Source organism: Cetorhinus maximus, chromosome 20, assembly GCF_964194155.1.
Source record: "Cetorhinus maximus chromosome 20, sCetMax3.hap1.1, whole genome shotgun sequence".
NCBI classification, from domain to species: Eukaryota; Metazoa; Chordata; class Chondrichthyes; order Lamniformes; family Cetorhinidae; genus Cetorhinus; species Cetorhinus maximus.
This window is the reverse complement of record NC_135898.1, coordinates 10,864,154-10,886,517: the sequence shown is the minus strand read 5'-3', so window position 1 is coordinate 10,886,517 and position 22,364 is coordinate 10,864,154. Positions and strand designations below refer to the sequence as shown.

General features: G+C 45.1%; 1 protein-coding gene across 9 annotated transcripts in view; it reads left to right on the top strand.

Annotated features, from left to right (window-relative positions):
* Window positions 1-484: 484 nt before the first annotated feature.
* The window catches only part of LOC144694842 (uncharacterized), a 70,021-nt gene continuing 48,141 nt past the window's right edge, over window positions 485-22,364 (top strand). For 2 of the 9 annotated variants that reach the window (XR_013579834.1, XM_078565477.1), the window contains exons 1-3: window positions 9,567-9,923; window positions 20,720-20,845; window positions 22,210-22,338. Coding sequence is in view for 8 of the 9 variants with exons in the window: in XM_078565477.1 (XP_078421603.1) it covers window positions 20,792-20,845; window positions 22,210-22,338 (183 nt within the window). In the remaining variant the exon portion in view is untranslated. Of the gene's footprint in view, window positions 715-1,730; window positions 1,989-9,566; window positions 9,924-17,960; window positions 18,044-20,719; window positions 20,846-22,209; window positions 22,339-22,364 lie in introns of those variants that run through there. The other 7 variants (XM_078565473.1, XM_078565471.1, XM_078565474.1 and 4 more) reach the window with 7 other exon arrangements.

Genomic DNA, 22,364 nt, shown 5'->3' with positions numbered 1-22,364 from the left:
CTGCACCCCGCACCCCGCAAAAGGCCTCCTACTCTTTTAATCTTTGTACATTTGGCCTGTGAACTCCAGAATGGAAACAAGTGCTTGGAAGAGGTTGAACGGAGCCGCCGTGCAATGAGGTCAGCTTGTCTGTGGGTAGCAGGTGTGGGCCAGTTAGGGGTTAACTCTGAGTGTGCGTGTGTGTGGCTGCTTGGCAACTCGTCAAGAAGCTCTGCAGTTGCTGCTGTGGGCTGGCAGAGCGCCAACAAACAACACAGAGTATCTGTACAACTTTAAACTCTGCAAAAGGTCATCTCCCCTGCACTGTTTTCAAAGATCCCTTTATTGCAGTGTAACCTTGGCTGATCAGAACAAGAGCATCTGACTGGTTGCACAACACCCTGCCAGACATGAATCAGAAATCCGGTTTATCGGCCTGTTCGCACATCGAGACATTTGCAGCGGTTGCCAAGCACAGGATAGCAGTGGGGAAACAGGCACTCAGGAACCTGTGCCAGCGACACACTTCCCTTCCATCTGCTCACTCCACTTGTTGCTCACGCGGCTTTGAGTTTCAAAGCCTGTGAAATCCGAGGATTTTGTCCCACAGCTGACTCTCAACCTTGGTGACCCACGCTTCTGAAGGTGCTATCTAGAGGATCTGGGATGTAAAGCACACACACCACAGGCCAATGGAGTTCAGTAGTTAATTTTTAAGCCATTCACAGAAAGGAGGTAAGGATGCAGCACTTGGGCCTGTCTCTTTCTAAAGCCAGTCTCTCACCACATTGGCGAGCTTGTGTTTATATTTACAGACCAGCTTCTTTGGAGAAACGTGAAAGGTTTTCAAAGGTTGTGAGTTTATTTCCCTGATTTGATTTTATCTGTTAATTAAACATAGGGAGCATCGATCATTCCATTGCAACTGCATGAGTTTAGTCAGCAGACAAGAGCAGCAGTGTGTCTCTGCGCTGTTTAAAAGGACAAAGTTTCTTTTCTTTCTCATTTTCTCCTCCTCTCCTTGTGCTGTAGCCTGGCACCATGGATGTTGCTCATGCTCTTGGTTTTTTCATTGAATCCCTAATGGGGCCCAGAACCATTACCTAGCTCTCTGACTCTGAGGTACGTCACAGCCAAACATTTGCACGTGTGCAACAGTCACTGCTTAGAAACTTGGAGCATTAAGGTTAGGATTGGGGGAGGGAAGAAGCTGAGGTCAGTTGAAGTAACCCTACTGTCTTGACTCTGTTGATCAGTTCATTCACCACAGACAAGGGATGATATTTTGGATGCTCTGGGCTGAGAGTCAGGCCCACACTGGCTGGTTAATTTACCCACTCTGCCAAAAGGGGGTATTGATGCATTGAAATTCAAAGTGGAAATTAATTTATCAGTCCCTCATACTGTCCCCTTTTCTGGGCTATCTGGTTCCCTGGCAGTGCAGTACTAGTGTGCAGGAGTTGTAAATCAATGTCCATACATACACAAGCAGGCAGACAGACGTGCACAGACAGACAGAGATGGATGCACGCAGGCAGGCAGATGCGCCTTGGACTTTGAAATCAGCTTGTACCTTCTCCAGTCAAGAATCCTGAATCTCTCTGACTGATGTGGAGCTGTGGAAAAGATCAGTTTGATCTATTAACTTAATTTTTCTTGTAACTAAAATAATTCTTATGTCCTTCCTCTTTGCTTTGGCCTGCTGGCTGTGTCTGTGTTTGTGTGTCTGTGTACACAGCAGACCAGAGTTCACTGAATGGAACAGGATGAGGAGGAGTAATTGAACCTTTTAAGCAATTTAAAACACAGGCTGAGTACTGGCATCTGTAATTCCTTTGTTTGAACATTAGTTCTGAATATCAATGCTGGATATGACTAAAGCAGCTTCATAACACCCTTCACAGCCATGCACTGTGATGCTGTTCTCGACCCCTCTCCGGTCCCTCATGATCAGGGGTGGGAGCTCTGGGAATCTCCGGCACTATTTCATTTCAGAATGTCATGTTAAGGTAGGCAGTGTCGTACTTAATGCAGCTGGTTTCTATTATCATTTGTGTCACTTCTCAGAGAAAGTCAGTCTTGCATTTACATAGTTTTTTAATGTTTATTCATGGTATGTGGGTGTTGCTGGCTAGGCCAGCATTTATTGCCCATCCCTAATTGCCCTTGCGAAGGTGGTGGTGATCTGCAGTCTTGAACCGCTGCAGTCCATGTGTTATAGGCACACCCACAGTGCTATTAGGGAGGGAGTTCCAGGATTTTGACCCAGCGACAGTGAAGAAATGGCGATATATTTCCAAGTCGGGATGGTGAGTGGCTTAAAGGGGAACTTCCAGATGATGATATTCCCTTGTGTCTGCTGCCCTTGTCCTTCTAGATGGTAGCTGTCATAGATTTGGAAGGTGCTGGAAGAGGAAACTTGGTGAGTTCCTGCAGTGCATCTTGGAAATGGTACACACTGTTGCCACTGTGCGTCGGTGGTGGAGGGAGTGAATGTTTGTGGATATGGTGCCAATCAAGCGGGATGCTTTGTCCTGGATGGTGTCAAGCTTTTAGAGTATTGTTGGAGCTGCAATCATCCAGGCAAGTGGCTGGTATTCCATCATACTACTGACTTGTGCCTTGTAGATGGTGGACAGGCTATGGGGAGTCAGGTGGTGAGTTACTCGTCGCAGGATTACTTGCATCTGTCCTGCTCTTGTAGCCACAGTATTTATATGGCTAGTCCAGTTCAGTTTCTGGTTCATGGTCACCCCCCCAAGATGTGGATAGTTGGGAATTCAGCCATGGTAATACCATTGAATGTCAAGGGGTGATGGTTAGATTCTCTCTTGTTGGAGATGATCATTGCCTGGCACTTGTGTGGCGTGAATGTTACTTGCCACTTGTCAGCCCTAGCCTGGATATTGTCCAGGTCTTGCTACATTTGGACATGGACTGCTTCAGTATCACAGGAATCGTGAATGGTACTGAACACATAGTGCCTTCCACAGCTGCAGCCAATGTAAATGGTTCCCCAATTCTGAAGTGTAGAGGGCTTGTGAAGTGTAGTCAGTGTTATAATGCTGGAAACAGCAGCCAATTTGCAAACAGCAAGTTTCCAAAAGCAGCAATGTGATAAACGACCAGGCAGCCTGTTTAGTGATGTTAGTTGCGGCATAAACATTAGCCAGGATATCGGGGTGAATTCACCTGCTAGTCTCGAAAATAGTGCCAGGGAGATATTGGCTGAAACCAGTCACTTACAACACTTCAGTACTGTGCAGTGTCAGCCTAGGTTGTGCTCAGGTCTCAAGGGAACTAACCTTATGTGCAAATCTGCAATGCACTGAACCATGACTGAGTCACATTTGTAGAAGGCAACAACAACACTGACATAGGGAAATGTTGTGAGCCTTGAAGATTACAAGGCTTTGAGATTAAAAAGTGTGAGCTAGAAACTCTTCAAATCAGGCAGCATCCGTGTAGAGAAAATCAAGGGTTTAAGCTTACCCTGAAAGGCCATCAACCTGAAATGCTACCTCTGTTTCTCTCTCCACAGATGCTACCTGACCTTGGGAGCATTTTCGGTTTTTAATTTCAGATTTCGGGCATCGGCAGCATTTAGCTTCTGTTATGAAGAATAGTCATCATCTCACGAAGCCAGCCTGCCCTGGTTGAACTGGAGAGTTTCTAAGCCACAGTGAGATGTCTGTCATTGCAGCACCTTGCTTTGATACCTTGCTGGCTTGTAGCCTCATTCAGGGTTCAGTACCATTTAGTGGAAGCTGTAATTTGCTGGGCTGACAGCAGCTCACTGGGAAAGCTATTTTATTGCCTTCTTTTGTGTCCTAAATTCTGAGAGAGGTGGACGTGGTGTAATGTTGCGAGAGACTCGCCTCTTTACATTGCAAGGCTGACAGCACAGCTGTCTCTCTCAATCAGTCACATTGCTGGGCAGGTCGGGTGGGCAGCTGCGCACTCCGAAAAGTGGCAATGGGTGGCAACTTGCAAGCAGACAGATCACATATGTGGCACTGGGCAGGGAGAGGGAACAATCTTTCTGTGCTGCTCTACAATTCATAGTACCGTGCTGTCACTGAAGATTGACATTGCAAAAAATGATTAAGTCTTATTGATCAAATCTAGCACCTTTCCTGTGATGTTGCACTGAGTGAACAGGGGAACGAGCTCTGCAATGAGTGGTAGCAACACATTGTGACATGTAAAGTATTCCGGGATTTGAAAATTACACTGAAGGAAGTCTAAGAGTTAAGTGCAAAATTCTGAACATGGTCCTCACCTGGCACTGCTCACAGTGAAATGAAGAATTGTCTCTCTTGCCTCTCTCTACATTCTTTATAGTTCCTTGTGTCTTGTTTAATTTCTCTCACTTCTCTGTGTATGAGTATCTCTCGATCTCTTGTTCTGCTTCTGTCACTTATTTTATTCTTTATGAAGGGCTATGGACCAGTGGGAGCCTTGTATTTTCACTCATCATTACTGTGCCCACTCCATCATTCCTCCACCTTTCCCTCGATCGCAACCTCTTCCATGCAACATAGCCACTGAATCCCATCAACCTTATACCCCAGTCATTGTCTGCCCTGTGTCCTCCATTTCTTTGGGGGTCAGGAACCAAAATAGGTTGGTAAAGGAATGAGTGATAGGTGAGTGGGACTTGGCGTGTTAAGTTGTAGACCAGTCTTTTCGAAGAATTGACCCTATTTGAGGGTGGAGGATGGGAGGCTGACAAGCAGAGTATAGGAAGATTAGTGTCTTGAGCTGACCGAGTCATGGATGAGGATTTCAGCAACAGATAGCCAAGAAAAAGAGGAGATTGCTGATAGAGGTGGACCAAGTGATCTTCATGTGAGGGCGGAAGCTCAGTTTGGGATCAAACAGGTTCCGGGATCAAACAGGTTCCGGGTGGGATTACTGCACAGAGATTAGAGCAGGAAGACTGGTTGAACCCTGATGTGCTGAGGACACATAACATTCCTACTGCAGAGGTCAGCAGGCACAGCACAGATCTTTAACCTTCCTCACCTAAGTTGGTCAGTACCACAAAAGGTTGTTTAGCTTTATCCTCAGCTCATCATCTTTTCTCATTTTTGGCTGGTGCATTTCTGCTTTAAATGACCCACAGTGAGTTCAAATTATGCTCAATTGCACCTGCAACATAAAGTAACTGAATATACAGAAAAACATGTACTGTTATTCGCCAATGAATATTTCTCATGTTGGATGAATCACTGCACTGTTATAATTCTGACCTCTTGTGCATCCCTGATTTTAGTTGCTCCACCATTGGTGGCCATGCCTTGAGTTGACAAGGCCATATTTAACCTGCAATTTCCTCCCTAAACCACCTCTTTTAAGACACGCTTTAAAACCTACCTCGAGGACCAAGGTTCCTCTCCTAGTATCTCCTTTTGGGGCTGTGTAAAATTTTGTTTGTTAAAGCTTCTGTGAAGCACCTTATGATACTTTACTCCAAAAGCGCTCTACAAATTCAAGTTGTTGCAACTAGAGGCACAGCCGCTCAGGTGGAAGTAGTTTCATAGAGTGCAGTTGATCATGTGTTGTCACCAGCAGATTATAGTCTTACATTGGAAGCTAAGGACCAGAATTCATAGAAACTTCTCTCTGTCAGCTTGAAAATTGATATTTTTTTCTTGTAATGTTTCCTTGCCTGGAGAATATATTCTACTGAAATTCCTGAACAATAGTCGTAAACACCTAATAGTGAACTACTTCTAAATTATTCCCCTGGCTCCCAGAAGGCATGGTTCATGGTCTGCCAAATCATTTTGGGTCGAATTACTCCAGACTCCTCAGTTTTGAGCCCCAGGGATCAGTAGGGTTTTGTTTGAGGTCTCCTCTCACGATTGTTGTTGTGTTCAATGCAGCAGAGTGAAGGTGACAGGCATAACGTCAGAAGTTTGGATGGAGGAAATCATTGCCGATCAGGAACATGCTTTATGGGTCATTGGTTTTCAGTCATGTTTATCCAGTGTAGATAAGCCCTTGTGTTTGGCTGTAACGTCAGTCAACTCTGGGTCGGCCACCTCCTTGTAGGATGGACTGGGCTCCCTTCAGACGATACAGCTAACTCACCTTTGTTTGTACAGTGTGAAGGGAGCACATTATGTAAATAAAGTTAAAGCTCAAAACTGAACTGTAGGCCAATGCCAGATGTAAAATGTTCTATGCTCGCCAATTATGGCCTCTTGTGCATCCCCACTTTTAATCTCATGCGGCTTTGGCAGCCATGTCATTGCCCTGTGCTCCAGAGTTTCCTCCCTAAGGTCTTTACTTCCATACCTCTCTCCTCCTTTAAGGCGCTCCTCAAAACTTTGACCAAGCCTTTGGTCCTCTAACCTAATGTGTCCTTAAATGGCTCAGAATTTTTGCCTGGTGATCACTCCTCTCAAGTGCCTTTGGTGTTTTGCTTTAAAGGTGCTATATGAACGCGTGTTGTTGTAAAATATTAAGTTGCAAGCCTTATTCTGGTGGTTTTGCCTTGTGTCTATGGTGTAAACATGTTTAAATTTGGCAAGTTAAACCTGGATACTTCAAGGACTGCCAATTATGTATTCTTTTTCTTTTTATTACATTTTCACTGCCGCTCTCCGTCGCTGTTTACCCATTACTCTCCTCAGTGCTTACAGTGGTCAGTTTGACTTCTCTCTTATTGGAGAATAAACAGTGGAGACTGAGTTGTCCCAGCATCCATTGTTTGCATTACAAGTGCTCTAGTCAAGTGCAGGCCCGATATCAGAAGAGATCTTACCATAACCTTACAGTTGGCCAGACGCCCTTGCCACCAAAGCGTGCTTTTGTGGATTGTCACTGTCTCATGGGAAGAATGAAAGGAATGGCAAGAATTGGAAGTGAGACTCCCAAGGTTTTAATGCCCCACATGAGACTCCCACCTCATGGGAGAGGCTTTGAGGCCTGAGTCATAGTAGGTAATGTTCTGAATGTGTATTCTGTGATGGCATGAGTTCACTGCAGCACACAATGTAAAAGAAGCCAAGGGTTCATTCTGCTTGTTTTTTTTTAATATGTCTAATGAACCTTTAAGTGGCAGACATCTAGATAAAGCTGCAGGCGCTGTCACATGAAGGAGATTGGAATGGAGATGTGCAATAGCAGAGTCTGGAATGAGGAGCTGTAACTGTGAAATTAGAGCTAGGCCCTTCAGGGAATTATTCCAGGAAGCAAAAAGGGTAGTGGAAATCTGGAACTCTCCCAAAACACTCTAGAGGCTAGGAGTCAACTGAAAACTTAACAAAGGGAGAGAGGTTTTTGTTCGGTTTAGGTAAAATATTCAGTTGTGAGCCATTTGGTTCTGGAATTAAATGTATTTAAGGCTGGGACAGACAGATTTTTGGTCTCTCAGGGAATCGAGGGATATGGGGAGTGGGTGGGAAAGTGGAGTTGAAGCCTAAACTCAGCCATAATCAAAGTGAATTCAGAGCAGGCTTGATGAGCCATATGGCCTCCTCCTCCTATTTTTTGTGTTCTTGAGTTGCCTGGTGCCAAAGGTGTAAACACAGTTAAAATTGTAAAGTACAGAAAGAGCCAAGGTGGATCTATGCGATTTAAGATCCAGATCAACCATGTTCTTATTGAATGGCAGAACAGACTTGAGATGCTGAATGGCCGCTATCCTGTTCCTATATTAATGTAGGGTGGGTAGCTTGGGTGCGTAATGCACAGGCTGCTGTGGTTCTGCACCCTCTAGATAAGCGAGGATCTTGGCTTGCTTAAATGAGATGGACTCAGCCAGGGCAGTACCCCAGTGGACGGTGAGTGGCCTCATTTTCCCCGAATAGACAACAGGGAATAAAATACACCAGATTGCCATCCAGAGCCAACCCCAATTGTAAACAGCAGGACTGTGCCCAGCAGGTGAGGCCAGGATTTAGCTCATCTGTGACCTTCCCCCAGATTGGAATGGCCTGCCAACAAAGCCTCCTGCCCTCTTAGCTTCCAGGAAAACTGACAGCCAAGGTGAGTTGTTTGTCAAAAAGAACTGGTGAAAAGAGACAGAAAGAAATTGAAGGAGTTTTGGAAAGATCCACAAATTGGAAAACATGGATTCAATTCCAACCCCACTCCAAGTCCTGTCAAAAGAAACTTGGAATTTGAACATTGCCACCCAGTAAGATCCTGCATCAATCTCATTGCAATTTGTAGTTTCACCCAGCAAAGCTAGCCACAACTGACCCAGAGGTAACAGCACTCAAGATACTTGGCTAGGGAATAGTGCAGGCAGACCAGACACTTACTCGTGATTACACAAGTTACATCTAAGATCACAGCTGCTCAATCTGCAAATTCCACTCTTGACATGTCTGAAAGTTAGGATTAGAAGGGGGTAAAAAAATCAGAGACACCTGCAAATGCAACCCAAAGACAGACATTAAATTAGGTTTTACCTGAAAAATGTGTTGCATGTCTCTACACCCTTCCCCCATCATCAAGTCAAATATTAATAATTGCTGAAATAAACACAATGTTGGAAATACTGAGGGGGTCAGATAGCATTTGTGGAGAGAGAAATCAAGTTAACATTTCAGGTCAATGGCTTGGCTTCAGAACTGTTATTTATTCGCAACGACTGATTGGATCCAGTGTTTTGTCTGGAGAATAATAATCTCTCGCACAGCTCCCATATTTGGGACCATCTGGCCTGTGAGGCTCAGTAAAACTGCCAAGTGGCACATTTACCTCTTGAAGGAAAGGTAAAGACAGTGTGAAGTATAATTGCTGATAACAGTGGGTGAGATGGTTTTAATCAGGGGTCGCCTGAGACCCATAGCTGGATACAATCAATTTGCTTGGGCTAAATGGCGGTAGCCTGAAGGCTGCATCTGACATGGCACAGAGCCAGGCTGACATGTGAGGACCGAGATGACATCCCCAACCCGTCACCAGACAGTACAGAGTTTACTCATCTCAGTCTGGCAGTGTATTTGACCCAGTCTCCGCAGTCCTGTATGAGAGAAGGGAAGCAGCAGCCTCTCAGCTGAAGATTATCCATTGACGCCTGGCTGGTGTGAAGGGTGTGCAGGTTGGGAGGATTGCACAAGACTGTGATGCCTGCTGAGGTTGAATAGTTGTTCAGAAGAGGCACTAGAGGGATACCTGCTCTCTCCCAACCCCAGCCCACCCCCCAGGGCAGTAACAATAAGAGCCCTTGGAGTGATAGGGATGATAGCGTTTTGATGGGGGCAAGGAGGGAACAAAACTGAAGCCCACATTTGAGTGGCATGTCATCCAAACAAGGCAGTGTATCTTCATATTGAAGCAAATGACTGTCAAAGCACCTCTCTTCCCCCACCACCCCCCCCGGCATCCATCTGGCATCTGTTGTCCAGCCGTTGGTATGTTTGTGGCCTCGCCCATTATCAGCACATTCTCTGCATAGCTAACTGTCAGAGCGGAGTGGCCCCGTATTGCTATTCTTCTCCTCCCAGTTGTGACAGCACAGCTATGCTTGCTAAGGGGCTGGCTCTCCCAGCTCAGTAACTCCTGGCAGCAGCAGATGGCAGCCTGCCCTCTTCATGGCTGATGTCATTCCTTTTCTTGTGAGTCACTCACTGAGCTCGATTGTGCATGTGAAGTCGGCTGCACATGCCTCTTCCCAGGGGAAGAGAGAGAGAGGACGTTCAGAGGAGATCCTATACCACCACGCCTGTGCTTGCATCAAGCACTTAATGAGGGCTGTGCCACAAGCAATTAAGCTTGCCTTTTCTGTCTCCCAAGTGGTGCGAACAGTAGCTGAAAATCACTGCTCGACATTGTTAAAAAAGCTGAGATTTTAACTGCCTTCAATACCAGGATTTCTCCAGAACACTCGGAACAAGACACTGAGGAGTCGAAACTCTGGAGAGTAGCCAGATTTGTTAATAGATCCTTGCCTGAGTGAAAAGATCTTCTAGAGCTTGAAGGTGAGTGTATAAGTGCCTTGACTTGTATTTAATTCATTTTAAAACTTGTTTTTTGGTAAGGATATGCCTGTTAACTCCCTCTTTCGACCATACAAACTATCTCATCTTCAGACAAATGTTTTAAAAAGACCACCACAGAAGGCAGACAGAACTTCAGGCTCATCAAAGGGTGTTGTGTTCTCTTGAGTCCTGCAATGCAGACATATGTACTCATGTCTTAGTGTACAGCTTGAACCCATAACCTTGTGATCTTTGACCGAAGCCACCCCACCAAAGAACCCCTCCATCCCACAACTCAGCCAGACTAGACACTTTATCTCAGCTTTCATTGTTATCTGGACGTCTCTGCAGTTGCTGCTTGTTTTGACAGGGCTAATCACAGCAGGGCTGTGGCGCGAGTGCTACCTCCCTTAATTTTAAAAGCCTCAGTCCTAAAGAGATCTCCAAAGGTACTGCTGGTTGAGTGCTCCTCTGTCAAACCCTCTCAAGGTCATTTAACCAAGTGGAGAAAATCTCCTTCTAAGTCTCACTAGTGTGCTCCTGATACAATACAGCCCATTGTGGACTAAGATTATCTGTCACTGGTAGATGTCGGCTTTTGCCAGGGTGGGTACACTGTGTAGGGGATGTGAGCATTGAAGTGTAGCCCTTTCAGATTACATTATGGAAGCCGGAATATTATCTTGTTTTACATTTGAGCAGAATTTGAATCCGTGACCTCCATAATTGTATGAGTTTATTGTTGGAGTAGGTTGAGTTATAAAAAAAAAAAGCCAGCATTGAATAAACGCTGAGGGAGGGAACACTGTTAATCCAGCTAATTCCTCACACTTTGTTGTGACGTGGATTCACAGCAACGCTGTGTTAAAATCTCACCGATGCTGATCCCACAGTAAGGGTTTGGCTTGAGTTCTGTGGGTGCCTTGGGGGCGGGGTGTGTGGTGAGTGGGGTGGAGGGGGGGTGGTTATATGTTGGAGTGGGAGTATGGTCGGGTGGGGGAGTATCTATGGGAAGTGGCGGACTGTGGGAGGATGGTGGTGTGTGCATGTGTGGTGTCTGTGTGTGGTGTCTCTCAGTGTGCATGTGTTTGTGTGTGTCCGTGGGGGTGGCTGAGTCTGTAAGGGTGGTTCGGGTGGCGCGCTACTCCAAAGCAGCAAACACTACCCTATGTGTTTCTGTTGTGGAAATAGTTTGGTGTCTAGAAACAATGGGAAAAGTGTTGGAATATCCTGAGGCAGTGCTGGGCAGAGTCACATCCAGGAGCCAAGGCTTACTCAATTTCTGCTTCAAGTATTTCAGCTGCTCTGCTGATTAACCCTTTCAGAGCACTGTTAAACACACAGCTCTGGTATAACCTAACTGCCAGCAGAATATAAGAACAGGATCAGAACGTATTGCATGGTGGGTTATGTATAATATTCATTATTATATAGCAAACACATGATGTTTACTGAGGGTTCATGAATGAACCAATTAATATTGTATGATATATTGTATAAAACTGGCTTATCAAATGCACAGTTGGTTAATGTTGTGCATATTATTGTATAATATGTATAAATCACTAACAGGTTATGTACAATATATTTCAGAATATTATACCTACTAACATTTTTTGTGTTATGTACATCCAACTGTCACAACCCGATAACACGGTATCTAATTACCTATCAGCCATCAATATGTGACCTTTCTTCCTTTGATATAAAAGGTTTACAGTAAGCAAATGTCAGTCACACTCCAGACATCCAAGTGCAAGTATTTTATTCCAGACACCATGCTTGAAAGTGCACCAATCTTAAAAAAAATAAACAGCCTGGACCTGGAGCCTGAAGTGGTTACAGTTGGCCCCAGTTGTTAGCAATAGTTTCTAAACAACTAGAATTCCTCAGGCCTGCCTCTTCAGATTCATTTTGCCAGAGTAACTTGCCAAGCAGTGCATTAAAGAAAAGGGCTAGTTCAGCCCTCTGGTAGGCCGCTCATGAGCAATGCAGCAGGATATCCAGCAGTTCTTGCATGTTGGGGTTGTCAGTGGCTGTTGGCAGCAGTGGAGGTTGGGGTGGGTGGAGGTGCGGGATCGGTATTCACAAGATGCTGTGGAAAGAGCGTTGGGACTTATCTCTTTTGAAGAACTGGCTTGAGTACAAAGGGCCGAATGGCCTCCTGTGCTCTATCATTTTGTGATTGTATGAATCTAACAAGTACTTTACTCAGTAGCACAGTGTCTGCTTTAGAGTGTGTTTAAAGGATATCGAACTCTCCTAATACCTGTTGGCTATTCCATAATATATTAATGGTCACTGTGCAAGTAACATGTAGTGTGTTGTATACTAGAATGGTTTCCCTTACTGATGCTTTGTGAGTCAATTAATGAGAAATACAACAGTCTTAAACTGAGTAAGAGTGTTGTTATCCAGTATATATACAGTCATATAGAGTCATGACATATACAGTCATGTTTGTGTATGTAGTATATTATTATGCAGTACAAATTGGAGAATTCTACTCAGGAATCACAGGTGTGTTATGGCGTACTGTATACTGTAACGGTGTACCCAACAGTGAATGGTGTTGGACAAAAGCAGAGACAGGGGTGTGCTGAATGCTCCACTTTAGAATTAGGGTATAAATCACCCCAGCAATTCACAGCTCTTGCTAAGATTCCAACACTGAGAGAATGTATTTCAGGCTTTAAACAAATTGGCGTTGGAGAGCCAAGGAGAGATTTCTTAGGCCTGTGCCTCATTCCTGGAAGTGTTAGAAAAGGAAAAGCGGATTGTCTAATTCATGTTTTGAACTTGCCTCTTGTCCCTGACTATCTTAGTTTCCCTCAGAACTCATTTCTTCATGATTTTTGTGCTGCAACAATAGTCAGGGCTCCATTGAACTTTCCTCATTGATCCAACACTCCAGATGCCGCACCCTTCTTTCCTCCCTACACCCTAACAATGCTGGTCCAGATCAGGACATTATGGCCTCTTAGACCTTGTTCCTTCCTAGTAGCTAAAAGCTGTGGAACTCCTCCCCTCCATTGGGCTTCCATTCTCCCTCCCACCCCCTCTTCTCAGCCCCTCCTCTTGTGTCTCCCCTCCCCAACCCCTCTCTTCGATCCTCTCCTGCCTTCGTTGGGCTTCCCCCCTTCCTCCCCTCTTCACAACCTCTCCCTTCCCTCTTTTCAGCCTCTTCCCTCCCCCCATCTCCCCCCCTCACCATCCCATTCTCTTTGACCTTCTCTTGATCCCTTCCTCTTCCTTCCACCTCCAGTCCCCAAGCATGGCCTCTCAACTTTCTGATTTGCTCCTTCCTGCTGCTCTTTTCAGCCTTTCTCCTGCCATGGTTTTGGTTTGGGATGTAGTGCAGTGAGCCCAAGTTTGCTGTTCTACCATGTGACTGTGGCTATGAGATTGGAGATTACCAGTCTGCCAAGGCTTGTGAAAACAACAACCACTTGGCATGGAGTCAACCTGATCAGTCATTTCCAGATCATACCTGGCCACATTAAACTGCACCACACCTCCAATTCAATCTGACCACATTAAACTGCACCACGCCTCCAATTCAATCTGACCACATTAAACTGCACCCCGCCTTCCTTTCCTCCAGCCAAGATTTCCCTGCTCCTAAATAAACACAACCATTCTTTTACTCATAGTCAGCCACTTCTTTTCTCTTCCACACCCCTCTGCCTTTCATTCCATTTCAAACGCTAAGTGAAAGAGTTGGTTTCTTTATCTCTGAGATAGAGTCCATCCATGCAATTCCCTTTGCTGCTGACCCTGTTTTCCCCTGCTGCCCTTGATAGCCCAGTCTCCTGTCATACTGTACTTTCTTTGCCATCAAACCTAGCCCAGACCCTGCCTCCTCAGTTGCCTTTTCCGAGGTTATTTCTTGAGTGCAGATGTCTCCTTCTCCCTCACCCTTGACTGGCTCCTCACCCAACTCTTGTCCCCAAAGATCACCTATTTATTTCATGGTGATGAAAGGACCCATGTACTCTTCTCAGATCAGCTGTCATTGTGTAGGAGGTGAGAAGTGGGGAGGGGGAGGTTTGAGAAGATGGGTAACTGTGGAGAAAACGAGTAATGGGCTGTGTTTGACCACTGGGATAATCTTGGAATTTTAGGAAAGATTTGTGGGAGAAAATAGATCTGTATCTCCTGAGTTTCCCCTGATGTCCTGGCGAACATTAACCTCTCAATCCACATCACAAGCACTCATTATCTAGTTGCTATCACACTGCTGTTTGTGGCAGCTTTCTGTGCACAAATTAGCTGCTATGTTTCTCTCAGTGCAAAAGGGACATTTCAGAAATAATTCAATGGCTGTAAAGGGCTTTGAGATGTCCAGTGGTCATGAGAAGCGTTATATAAATGCAAGTCTTTCTTTCAAACCGCCATCACTGCACACTTCAGAAGCCGACTAAATCTTAGGGTCCCTTCTAACTACAACTTAACCCTTGCCATGCCTCTCTAATCTCCTTCAGAGTGGTGTTTAATGTGTCTTTGGAGATTCCATTTCTAAGTAATATATTATGGAATAGCTAACATGTGTTCTATAGTAGACACTGTGCTATTGGGTATACTTCTTAGATCTCAAATGGTAGCTTGAAAGAACTTTGTTTCACACGCATTGTACTGTTATCTGTTTAATTCCTCCTGCGCCCCTCAATATAAGTACTTTTACCCTCCCACTTCCCCATCTACATTCACACAATGACATTATCCAGGCATTTACTCAGATCCCAAATCTATACCTATAACACCCAGCTGTACCCCTTCACCACTTCAGGCTCGACTTCTCTGCGTTGCCAGATGCATGATTAACATTAATCAGTCAGTCAAACCTTTAGGCAGGTGAAGAGAATGAAGCCATCTTTTTCCCTTGCTACCAGCCACTGTCATGAGCAGCAAGAGGACCTGTATGAATGGTTTTCCTCTCTGTGGCAAATTTTAGTCTCCCTCTGGTTCTCAAAGCACTGACCTTCCTGCTCTGTCCTCTCAGTAACTTCGACCGGCACTCTATGGACCCAGTAGGCTCTGTAGGGTGCTTAAAACAGCACACAATCTTAGGCAAATCCTGGATTCTGAAGTATCTTCATATAGTGTAGCCTGTGGCTGCGTACCACTCTAGTATGTATTGCTTCTCATGAATCATCTCACACTTGATTACAAGTTCCAACCTGCTTTCCTGCAGGTTCTTTTTCTTTTTCCAGGCAGACGACAAAAAGTTCGTACTAACTCATAGCAAGAATGGGACTCTAAAAGACGTAATGTGCGAATGTGCGGCTGAGGCTTCACTTATTCCCAAAACTATGCAGATTATGACTAAACTGGTGCTTCAGTCCCTCCAAGCATTCTGGCCATTGTATATTACAGTAGCAAATGCTTCTGTGATTGAGGTCCTTCAACTCAACCTGAAGCTCATTGCCCCAATCCTAAGTATTCATTTTCACCCAGCACATGGACTTGGACATTCTCCTTTTCATTTACCATCCCTCCATGGCCTTGCCCCACCGTCTCATCTTCATCCCTTCCTCTGACACTGGCCTGTTGTGTTCCATTAGAAGTGTCACAGGCCTGATAGAATTCTTTTTGTAGCTCTGTCAGTTTCAACTCCTCAACCTCCGCCTTTATAGTGATCTTCAAAACTTAGCAAGCCTCCCATCATGTCTTTTTTATCTTGAGTTGTTCTTGGGATGTGGGCATTGCTGATGATGTCAGTACTTATTGCCCATCTCTAATTGGCCTTAAGAAGGGTGGGCAGTGGTTCCTCTAATTCCTCCCGTAATTCTTCCCCTCTTTGAGATGCTTTGGGATGCTGTCTTCCATGTAAGTCAACTTTTCCTCATGGCAGAACCTCAGTGAGACACCAAGGTGGGAGAGAGAGGTTCTCACCCAGATATCTAAGAAAGAAGTTGGTACTCCCTGAACTGATAAGTGCTTCATGTGATTGTCCACTATCAACCTCTAATCCCTGGCCAACCACTGGGTGATTTTCAGCTGTGAATTGTACAATGGGGGCGTCACCACAGGTGCAAGTTTGAATCTGGTTACAGGAGCATAGTGCACCAATTGCATGACCCTCGGTTCCTGCTAACAGACTGGTGAGATTGCAAGGGTCAGGGACAGGTTGAAGATCGAAGATGTCGGAGAGATTGCCCAGTGTTGAGTTTTCTTGCATTCTATGTCAACAGCAAATATTTCATGCTAACTCATGGGAAGAATGGGACTGTAAAAGAGGTTGAGCAGAAGGAAGCAGTCATGTGGCATGGACATGTGTTATCAGAAAAGAAAATACAATAACCAGTGGAAGCGTGAGTTATGAGGATGCAGCAAAGACGCTTCAAGGGGATTTGGAGAGGCTCAGCGAATAGACAGAAATTTGACAGATGGAATACAATGTGGAGAAATGTGATGTTATCCACTTTGGTAGGAAAAACAGAAATACAGAGTATTTCTTAAATGGTGAGAGGCTGGGAAGTGTTGAACTTCCAAGGGACTTGGGTGTCCTTCATGAGTCACTGAAAGCTAACATGCAGTTAGAGCAAGCAATTCAGTAGGAACGTGTTATGGTGGCCTTTTATTTAAGAGGAACGGAGTATAGGAATAAAGATGTCTTACTGCAATTATATAGAGCCTTGGTGAGACCACACCTGGAGTATTGTGCGCAGTTTTGGTCTACTTACCATAGAAAGATATACTTGCCATAGAGGGAGTGCAACAAAGGTCCACTAAACTAATTCCTGAGAAGGAGGGATTGTTCTATGAGGAAAGATTAAATAGATTGGGCCTTTATTGTCTGGAGTTTAGAAGAAAGAGAGGTGACCTCATTCAAACAGAAAATTCTTACAAGACTCAACAGGCTACATACATGAAGGATGTTTCCCCTGGCTGGAGTGTCTAGAACCAGAGGACACAGTCTCAGAATAAGGAGCAGGCCATTTAGGACTGAGATGAGGAGGAATTTCTTCACTCAGAGGTAGGTGAATCATTGGAATTCTCTGCCCCAGAGGGCTGTGGAGGATCAGTCATTGAGTATGTTCAAGACTGAGATCAATAGATTCTATAGATAATAGATTTCTAAATACTAAAAACATCAGGGACACAAGGATAGTGCAGGAAAATGGTGTTGAAGTTGAAGATCAGCCATTATCTCATTGAATGGCAGAGTGGGCTTGAAGGGCTGAATGGCTTAATCTTGCCCCTATTTCCAATGTCCTTAATACCAGGTTTTCTGGGGAGCAGGGCTTGGATGAAAGCAGGGACACAGAAGAAAGGGTGAAACTGGAAATTGGTTTCAATTTTTCACTCCTCCTCCACTAAACAGAAAGCAAAGTGGACGTTGTTGAAGAGGTTCCTTGGTTAAATGTATTTGTGGAATTTTCCATTTCAACCTACACCCATGAAGAAACACTGAAAGGAATTGAAGGGTGTAGGAGGCGGATGAGGGAGTGGAGCAAAGGGAGTATGTTCACCTGCTGCACACTGAAGTTTCTGGCTTTTACTGGGGTTCAAGTTCACAACCACCAGCAGCCTTCTGGCCTTGTGAAACGGTCACCAGGAGCAAGAGTCCCAAGTACTTACAGGGGTCACCTAGGATATGATTATCTCCCTGACTCAAAGCAGCAAATTGAGCATAAACTGGGCCTTCGACTTTCCAAAAGCATAACAGGGGCAATGCCTTCACCAGTCGATGTGCCATGCATTAAGTGTGGGGGGGACTGCAAATAATTCTTTGACACAAAAGTCCCATATAAGAGGACTTCTGCCCATGTTAACCCCCTTTAACATGAATGGGAATGTTATGAAGAAACAGCTAATTCTTGCAGTTCAGTTAGGAGATGACTGTAAATCTCAGAGCTGACAGACTCCACAACTGTCTGCCCATTGGAAGACTGTGTCTCAATGAGATGGAACTGGCCCTTGATTGTGCTAGGACTTGAAAGGCTGCCAAGACAATTCGGCTTTGGGCCTAGAGTTCTGAAAGTTGGCTGCAGGCTGGGAACTGCTGTCCTGCCATGCCCCCTGGACTCCCAGGCTTTCCAGACACGTATTGCAAGCAACAGAACGTAGACTGTCTCAGAGGGTTTTCTTTGTTTCGCTGAGAGCATAATGCTGAGGTAAGATTGTTTTTTTCTTGAAACAAGAAGGCGTTGATAGACAATCTGATGCCCTTTTTAATCTCAATGAAAAGTTTTACCCAAAATTCAGGGTGATAATCCCAACCCTGTACTGTGTGTGTTCTATCTCTCTCCTCGCTCTCTCTCTCCCCCTCTATCTCGCTCTCTCTCTGTTGGGCCTTGTGTTTGCAATCGGTCCGGTTTCTCTGTTGATGTGCATGGCACATACTGCAAGAAAATTTCATTGCTACTCGATCACCTCTGTAAAAACATGTTTTACTGGTCAGTGAGGAAGCTTCTATCAGAGTTCAGCATATCTGAGCACAGCAGTCAACACTGGGCAAATGCCAGGCGTGAGATTCAGTCGGCAGCTTTGGACCTTACATGTCGCTCTGCACACGCAGTTGGAAATAGCAAGCTGTGTCGACCACGTGGGACACTGGCCTGAAATCACTTGGAAATGTTCCTGACCTCCCTTTTCTCTCACACTTGCACTTCACCCCTTTGTGACTTTTAGACATTCATTTCCCCCTCTCTTTCTCCACAGCTCATCTGGCAGTGGGATTTCCAAGTATTTTTTTCTTGAGTTCTCCCAGTAAAGAGCAAGAGACACAGCCATGGTATCGGGCTATATTTTTAGCAGAGACCTTTGGTAATGACTGAATGCTGAGCTATGGCATTTCCTTAGTTTCTTTCATTTTTCTGTCAGAGCAATATTGGAAGGTAATGGCTGATATCACAATCGTTGGGTGGGATAATTGCAAATTCCCTTGCAAGACTCTCATGGATATACAGGTGTGTTGATTTGGTCCTGAAAGCATCCCCTAAGCACTACCAACAAATTTTGGTTGCAAAGCTATGTGTTGGCCACAGCTCAACACAACATATAAAAAATGGGGTGGTTATATAAATACAAAAATTAGTCACTTGGTGCATGTCACCATTTTTCAATATTTGCTTGTCTCCTGGGAATTTTCCTTCACTGTGGAGAAGCAGCGCTGTGTCCAAGCTGAACTCCTGTCCAGCAAAGCACCATGGCAAGATGAGAATGAGTCAGTAGTTCAATGAATGCAGGGTAACTGCTGTTTGTTTAAGCCCTGGGCCCCCATCTCCTCTGTCGGCTCAGCTGGTCAATGAATTACAAGGTTGTGGGTTCAAGTCCCAATACAAACAAATTTAGGCTGGCACTTCAGTGCAAAACTGAGGGAGTGATGCACTAACTGAGGGAGTGATGCACTAACTGAGGGAGTGATGCACTGTCAGAGGTGCTGCCATCTTTTGGACAGACGTTAAACCAAGACCCCCATTTGCCCTCAAGATTCCATGAAAATATTTCTGAAAAGAGCTGGGGAGTTATTCCCAGTCTCCCCTCCAGTACCTATCCCCGAATCAACGTGACTAAAAACAGATAACCTGATTGTTATCATATTACTTTTTGCGGGAGCCTGCTATTTGTAACTCGGCATGCTGGGTGCCCCACGTGACAGCAATGACTACACTTCAAAAAAGTGCTTCATTGGCTGTGAAGCACTTGGGATGACCTGAGGGTGTGAAAGGTGCTATAGAAATGTAAGCCTTTCTTTGCCGAAGCTTCTGATTCTCGGCAGTAGTGGTTGTGAGAGCAGGGGTGAGAAGTGTGAATGCCACCAGCACTAAGGTATGCTCTTTGCCTGTGCAGAGCAGTGGATGCTGTGTTACTACCCCAGCCAACCTCACACCTGCGGTCTGTCCGCAAGAAAGACCCAAACCTCCCTGTCGCTTGCCATTTTAACACTCCACCCTGTTCTCTTGCCCACATGTCTGTCCTTGGCTTGCTGCATTGTTCCAGTGAAGCCCAACATAAACTGGAGGAACAGCACCTCATCTTCCGACTAGGCACTTTACAGCCTTCCGGACTGAATATTGAATTCAACAACTTTAGATCTTAAACTCCCCCTCCCCCCATCCCCACCCCGTTTCTCCCCCTCCCTTTTTTTTTCAATAATTTATATAGATTCTTCTTTTCCCACCTATTTCCATTATTTTTAAATCTACAACTAATACCTTGTTAGTCTTTCCACCCCACCCCCACTAGAGCTGTACCTTGAGTGTCCTGCCATCCATTCTTAATTAGCACTTTTCTTAGACAATATCACCACCTTCAACACCTCTTTGATCCTTTTGTCTGTGACATCTTTTGATTATCTGCTCCTATCACTGCTTGCTTATCCCCACAATCACCCCACCCTCAACTTCTCTCTCCCCCCGCCCCCCACCTTAAACCAGCTTATATTTCACTTCTGTCCTAACTATACTCAGTTCTGCCGAAGGGTCATGAGGACTCGAAACGTCAACTCTTTTCTTCTCCACCGATGCTGCCAGACCTGCTGAGTTTTTCCAGGTAATTCTGTTTTTGTTTTGGATTTCCAGCGTCCGCAGTAGCTTTTAGCTTTTTGTTTTTATCTCACACAGGCCTTACTGCTTGCTAGTTCCTAGCTGCAGGTGACCTGTTCCCCTCCCCCACCCACTCTCCTTCCAGAGGGCCAACTGAAGCATTCCTGCCGCCATCCTACCAAGTTAATTCAAGTCAGTGCTGACTAGTGATAGAATCTGGTCTGCACAATTCAGTGCAGTTGAGGAATCCCCTGGCCTGTTCACTGGAGGTTGTGTTCACCTTTGTGTGTGATCTTTCCACAGGTCTGCAACTTTTCAGTTGTTGAAGGAACTTCACTGAGTCAGAAAGACAGCACCATCTAGTGGTCACATTGGATGCATGACCTTGTACCCAGTATCAGCAGCGTGATGATCGTGATGAATGATAAGGTGAGGGAGTATTATGCTTGACATGATTCAGTGGGTGGAACTGTCACCTCTGAGTCACAAGGTGGTGGGTGTGAGTCACGCTCCAGAGACTTGAGCACAAATACTCAGACTGACACTCCAGTGCAGCACTGAGGGAGTGCTGCATTGCCAGAGATGTTGTCTTTTGAATGAGGCACAAAACAGAGGTCCTGTCTGCTCTCTCTCAGGTTAAAGATCCCAATCTGCCATTTTGAACAAAAGCAGCGGTGTTCTCTCTGATGTCCTGGCCAATATTTATCCCGCACTAAATCACCAAAAGATTGTTATTATCTGGTTATTATCTCATTGTCATTTGTTGGAGCTTGCTGGGTGAAGATTGGCTGCTGTGTTTCCTACATTACAACATTAACTACACTTCAAGTAATTAATTTGCTCTGAAGCACTTTGGGATGCAAGATCGTCAATGCATGAGACAAAACATTCTTTTTCTTTTAATTTGGAAATATTCGGTTAATGAGCTGTGTCTTTAGGGATGGCTCACTCAGTGTTGTGTTACTCAGTAAACTCCTGGTAAGGAGCACATGACCAATCAATGTGTTGTTTGAGGATCACTCCCCAGGATGTTATAGCACAGTGAATGGCCTGAGATCCTTCACTTGTTGGGGCAGTGTCAAGCAGATGAATATGAGAAGGAGATGAATATGAAAAAAGGAGGAACCATTGTGCCACTCAAACCTGTTTCACTAATTAATTGGACCAAAGCCAGTCACCTATGCACATGTACAATATAATCAGCTTCATTATATTCAGTTCAACAGTTTTATTGTAATCGGCCCTTTCATTCCTGTCCATGGACTGGTATATCCTTTCTTTATTGGAGAGACAGGAACAGGGCTGAGTTCCACCTCTACCGAAGTCCTGGATAGGGTGTGAGTGCTGGTCCAGAGGTACCTTGAGCAGTTGTTGGTTGTCAGTGATGGGAAGGCAGGCTACAACCGTGCCTTGGGCGCCATATTATGCATCAATGCAGTGCTGTTGGGCAGGTGCAGATAGTGAAGAGAAGCAGAAAACAATATTTGGTCATCCCAGTCACCTTGCACTGAGTGCTGCATGGTAACACTGAAGTAGGAATTCACTGGCTATTTGTGTGACTAGGTTCATTACCTTCTGGAAAGTGAGTGTGAGTGAAGCCTGGTCAAGCTATTCATCAGCAGCGCTTCAGTCAGTTTGCAGATGAGCTAGTTAAGTACATGAAGGAGTAGAAAGATGGGGTTAAATAAAAAAGATGGGAGGAGGCTGGAACATGGACAATAGCGCTGAGTGGCCTGTCTCTGTGCTGTGAGTACTTGGTAATTTAGTGGAGAGCTTGGTATTCTTGTGTTCAGATTCTCGATGCTCACAGTGTGGAACCCACTCTGATTCGCGTGACTGTGCGTGGAGATGAGGGCCCATCTCAGTGTGAAGGAAGCAGCTTCAGAACACCACCTCATCAAGGCAGCCCAGACAACAGCCATGTGAGTATCTGGTTACTCTTTACTTA